The following is a 5,883-nucleotide window of genomic DNA, read 5'->3' as shown; positions in this document are numbered from 1 at the left end:
CATATTTTTTTTCCCTTTCCCTTCTCCCTTCCCCTACTCCTTGTTTTCAAAATAACCTTCCAGGCAAAAAAAAAAAGGACACAGCAATGTAAAAAAGAAATAGAAACTGATTGAAAATGTTCACTCCTTGAATAGAAAGCTTTACATTTTAACTCATCTGTATCTGATAAAATGCTTATTCCTATGTAAGAAATTTACACATTGCAGGAAACTGGACACATATGCTCCTCAAGGAATCCACAATTCAGAAGCCCTAATTAATAAACTGAAACACAATACAAATAAAGACCTTTATTAAAATAACTTGGAATATTGTATGAAATTTAATATTGTATAATATAGGTGTAAACCCGCTGATATTAACAGGATGTGATACATGTGAGTAGAGGACATTAATATACATAAAAATAGAAAAGCCAAAATGTATTTGACAGTGATATATTAAATGGCTACATAAGTGTGACCCTAATTAGGAGAATGTATAATTTTGTATTCCTTAATCAGTCTCTTCTAAAGCAGTATACATAGTAAATTGCTTTTACCTCCAGTGTCTGCTTTCTTTTGAGTAACAGGAGATGCGTAGGAATATTATAGGCACATGCAAAAGCAACGAAAAAAAATTAATAAAAACAGAGGCAGAAGCCACAGACTTATTTGTTCTTGGCTGCCAGAGGCTTCCGGCTGATCTTCTTTGACTTGTCATTGTTCTTCTTTGGAGGTTCAGGATTCGCCTGCATATGTCTGCCATACAGACTGTAAGGAAATGAGACAAAGAGCATTTGTGATACAGCCATTAAGCACAGGCTGTTATTCTGCAGCATGTTAAACCATGCATCTAGTTACTAGAAATAAAAAAGGAAGGACGTTATATTTGTTTTGTTTGAACACACTGAATTTTCTATTAGATCTCATGCTGCAGTCCATAACATTAGATTTTTCATGACTTACCAGGAGTGTAACATCAGGAAATGCAGGCCTTTGGAACAGTGAAGGAGCAATCGTTTTTGCCTTCAGAAACCAGCAACCTTTATTTTGCAGTTATGGGATTAAGGCTTGGAAGGCTGCAAGGATGTGTATTCAAGTCGACAATGACAAAAATTGGGTTGAACTGGAGAGATAGAGTGCCCACTTAGAACAAAGTGAGCATCATCCCTAACCAGAAAACCCAAGGGCTTGATAATGTGACAGAGAGCAATGGTGTCACAGCTGCCTTTGCTGCTTCCATATGATTGATAGTACTGGGACAGCTACCAACACATCAATGCCACATTAGTAAGTACCACTGATTAAATGTTGACAAAGTATCCTACAATTAAGATAGCTAGCATTCACAGTGAAGCTAAGTAGACTATGTGGCTCAGAGGATCTTGCTATATATCACACAGTAATTAATAGATAATTTATGAGTAATCCTGATTAAATTAAATTAAAGCCCTACCCAAAATAAACACAGTTCAAACTGAACTTCCACCACTGACATAAAGTGCTTTTTGAAGATTTGCGGGGATGTCAGTGTACCTAGAAGGGAACAGGGACAAGCTTCGTTTCTGCTCATTCAGCTGCATAAACACTGGCAAAACCCCAATACTGAAATCCCTCTGAAAAGTGTCCCCCTGCTCATACTTCAGCCCAATGCTCTAAGTGCCTGCCCTAATCCCTTGCTGGGCTGTTGCCAGTCCAGACACTAAATTCTACCACTGGATAGGAATTCTGCTGCTGAAGAATATAAAACCACCAGTTCTCAAAACAACTTTCCTTGTGTTACTGCACCTCCACCTTTGGTGGAAGTTTTTTTTTAAGAAACAGGACAGATCCAGGGGCTCAGGACTGAGAAACGCTGAGTCTTCGTAGAACTACGTTTTGATGTGTCAAAATCTGGATAAGCAGCTGCCAGCACTGTCACCACAGAACCCAGGTCCTGCATTTTCATGTCTGGGACATGAAGCAGGTTCCCAGCTGTTGCAGGTGAGCTGTGCTGGTCCATCACACACACCCTCACATGTACTCTCCCCTGCAGCAGTCCGTGTATTTAGCTGCAGGTCTGTTCAGACCTTGCTGCAAACAAGGAAGGTACAGATCCTCCTGCTACTTTTGCTTAGTCATGTCTGGATAGATTTATTTAGTCATGATATGTAGTTACTTATCCAGAAAGCATGACCTGGTATTCAGTTCTGCAGTGGGTATCACCCGGAGCAGGTATCTCAGAGATAAAGTGACTATTTACAGTACTCTCTTTTGCTTTGCAGGCTGAAACTAATTTTCAGAAGAAGACAGGACCTTTTCTACAAGGCCTGGTGGACTATGCAGTCAACTGTATGCAAGAGACTTTGAACAATGCTAAAGACATATAAATACTCTTGACTTACTATGCTGTAAGGCATGGCCACACAGGGGCTACTGATGTCAGATACAGAGAGATTTTAGATGAGACATACATTGGTCTGTACAGCTTCCCGAGGAGGGGAGGGAGGTGCTCGTTGTTCCTGGCATCCAGGGGTAAGAAGTGCGGGAATGGTTCAAAGCTGTGCCAGGGAAGGTTTACACTAGGAAGTGCTTCTTTACTGAGAGGAGGGTCAAACACTGGAATAGAGTTCCTACAGAGGTGGCCGATGCCCCAAGCATGACAATGCATTTGGACAATGTACCTAACAACATACTTCAACTTGTTCAGCCCTGAATTGATCAGGCAGTTGGACTAGATGATGGTTGTAGGTCCCTTCCAGCTGCAACAGTCTATGTTATGCTATGCTAGTCAGGAGGTTAAAAGCTATTACCTGCTCTAAGCTTTATTTTGCTGTATATGGAAGATACCTCAATCCTGGGGTTTCTGGACTACAGAATGGGATTAGGTCTTCTCACAGGGTGGGGTGGAGAGGCAGTGCTTGCTTTCACCTCCTCAGCAGTTACAGTTTTATATCATGCTGCTAAACAGGCTGCTGTCAAGGTGCATTGTACCCAAAACAGCCTCGCTCAAGGAAAATACAACTGTAAACTATGACATTACTTCACCTTACTGAAATTTTATGTATGCCATCAGCTGCTGCCAAAAAGGGATCAGATGGCAGTTCCTGATTAACACAGAGAGCCCTGACCCTCTGTGATAATGGCATGCTTACTATTAGCTACAATACACTTTTTTTTTTCCATAAGAGATACAGCACCAACAGCACAAGGCTATATTTTATCCAAGTACCAAATATGTGTACTAATAAAATATCCATCCTAAATAACTGTCCTGTTTTGAAAGGCATTAAGAGAGTTGAGAGGGGGAAGACACAGAAGGAGGTGTTTTGGTATCAGGAAATACTATCACTGTGGTAGAGCAGTGTCACTCAAGGAGGCTGTCCCATCAGAAACTGATCGAGGTTAGAAAAAAGAGAACCAGCAGCGTTTTGTTCTCAACAAGACACAGAACAGCACTTGAGCCACTGTCAGCAATAATTCTGTAACTCTAAGAAGTTAGCAACAGTGAAGTGGAAATGCATGCTCAAATCTGTTAACACCAATAGTTAGTAAATAGTAAATTAAAATTCAAGTTGGTTTTTGGCTCTAGACAAATAACATAAATAGAACATGAGAATATTTTTTCCTATACTAAGGAAGTCCCCATTTGGGACTTTAAGCACTGAATTGATTGATCCACTGTATCTGAGCACAAAAATGCCTTGTAACTGGCAGCAGAAGTCCCCTGTCCCTGTCCTGTCTTCCACCTCCTGCTGCCCCACAGCTCCTTTGTCCTCTTAGTGCCACCCCAGAGATGACTATAACAGCTTTAGTGTTTATCAGGTGTTACACACCTTTTTTTTTTTTTTTTCTCAGGTTGGTTTAGGCTCCACTTTAGGCTCCACTGGAACCCTTATATGACTTTCCAGCTCAGATGACACTTTTGTCATTCATTCTGCCTCTCATCTCCTGTGTTCTCAGTGCAAGTATTAAAGTTTGTGGATCCAGCAGAGCTCAGATTAGTAACATTTTTGTGAAGTAGAAAGGTACGGTGGGAATTCTTCACAGATGCTTTTGAAGCACAGAAACTGAACGCTGATGATTTTGAATGAACCTCACAGTTCTGGTGAAGTCTACTTGGGCAATGTCTTTTGCCTGCAAAATGAGGTGCAGTGGCCACTCCATGCATTGAACAGAAAAAAAATCACAATTGACCTATAAGTATTTTTGGCAGCAGTTTTTCTCTGATATTTGCTCCTTATGATATTCAGTGCCACTGGTGCTAAAGCAATTCCCATGAAAATACTATGTTAGAAGTAGCAGATGTACATGAGTTGCAGACATCTGCAGCACTTTCACATTCTTTTCACTTATTCTCATGTTCAACCAATTCTATTAGCATGTGCACCAAAGGTTCATCCAGGAAAGTAAGTATTTGGTTTCAAATAAGCAAATCAAATATAACTACTTAAGTTTCTCTGGCAAAATTTCAAGGAAGTTTCAGCTGCACATTGCTATCTCAACTGAAGATAAATGCTTTACAATCCATCACAGTAGTCTGCTATGCAAAGAGCAAGGATCAGACATATTTAGATTATACAAGCTTTCACAGGCAGGGACTCTCTTTGTGTTTGCACACATCAAATATGAGGAGACATATGGTGTCACAACAACATTTAAATACAATAATGACTGTGATAATGCCTCTGGGACAGAATTTGCCTTCTGTTACACTAGGGAAAAGAGAATTCACAATTTTCAATGAACTTGAGGTCCAACAACAGACACCACTTCCATAGGTCCTAAGGAGAAAAAAACCCAGGAAAAAAAAGGAGTATAATGGAGCTGATCCACACAGAGAAGCAACTATCTGAATTACATGAGAATCTACAAACCCTTGGGTGTAACAGATGTGGAGTTTACATATACAGTCCTTAATGATTTCAATACCCACTGAAAGGATACAGCTACAGAAACCACAGCTTGCTCATCTCTGTCAACCAAGCTGTAGTAAAGTGTAGATGCTTCTGCTCTGGCATCACTGCGAAGTCAAACATGTTAGGCAGAGACCTCACACACTGTCCTCAGCAGTGGAGGTCAGCTTAACACATGCACACAGACAGTTCTGCAGCTCAGCTGATGGATGGTAATGTACTAGGAGACAGCACCTTGACATATCTGTTTGTAGGACTAGACCCTTAGCGAAGGCAGATGGTCTGCATAAATAAATAATGGAATATTGAGGCAGATTCTGGCTACTGTTTCAAGGCAGATTTGTGAGATAAGTGCTGATAATGTATTCATGGCAGAACCTTCACACTTTAGAACATTTTAGAACATCACTTTTTCCTGGGGCTGGTATAGCTCTGAGTAGGGCATTACACACAGTTCACAGACCAAAACCTCAGCTGAAGAATAAAATCTGGAGTGCAAAAAATACTTGGTTATTATAACCACAGTTCACCAATTGCTGAACCTTTGTAGACTGAGCAGCTACAGTATTGCATGCAGCCTCCTCATCATGTTAAAGGGAAAGGAAAGATTAAATGCAAGACTGAAAATGCAGAAAGCCCTCAAATAGAGATTTCCAGTTGCTTTCTTTCCTTGTATATATTTTCCAAAGCAAATACCTCTCATGAACATAAATGTTTCTTTGTATGCAAATATAAACATAAACAAAATCTCCCTGCACTCTCTATCTGCCCCACTGGAAGTAACAAATGAGAGCACTATGGCTGCTGCAGCAAAACTAACAATATCAAGTGAGAAAGATACTCATTAAACTTCATCATTCTGTCTACTTTAATGATGCCTTTACTTAATAAAAATTCCCTGAGCAGTTGCAAGGATATTAGGCAAGGTCTTTGGTTATGTATCAGGGGTCTAAGCTGTCACTAGCAAGCATGCAGTTCAGGAGAGGCATTCCCAAGAGGAAAGAGT

General features: G+C 40.3%; 1 protein-coding gene across 1 annotated transcript in view; it reads right to left on the bottom strand.

Moving 5' to 3' along the window:
• Nucleotides 1–282: 282 nt before the first annotated feature.
• The window catches only part of RSU1 (Ras suppressor protein 1), a 100,724-nt gene continuing 95,123 nt past the window's right edge, over nt 283–5,883 (bottom strand). The window contains exon 9 of the mRNA XM_010003616.1: nt 283–753. Coding sequence (XP_010001918.1) covers nt 651–753 — 103 coding nt within the window. The 3' untranslated portion in view covers nt 283–650. The remainder of the gene's footprint in view (nt 754–5,883) is intronic.

Source organism: Chaetura pelagica, unplaced genomic scaffold, assembly GCF_000747805.2.
Source record: "Chaetura pelagica isolate M959 unplaced genomic scaffold, ChaPel_1.0 scaffold418, whole genome shotgun sequence".
Classification (NCBI taxonomy): Eukaryota; Metazoa; Chordata; class Aves; order Apodiformes; family Apodidae; genus Chaetura; species Chaetura pelagica.
Note: the sequence above shows the minus strand (reverse complement) of the source record. Positions and strands in the feature narration are given on the sequence as shown.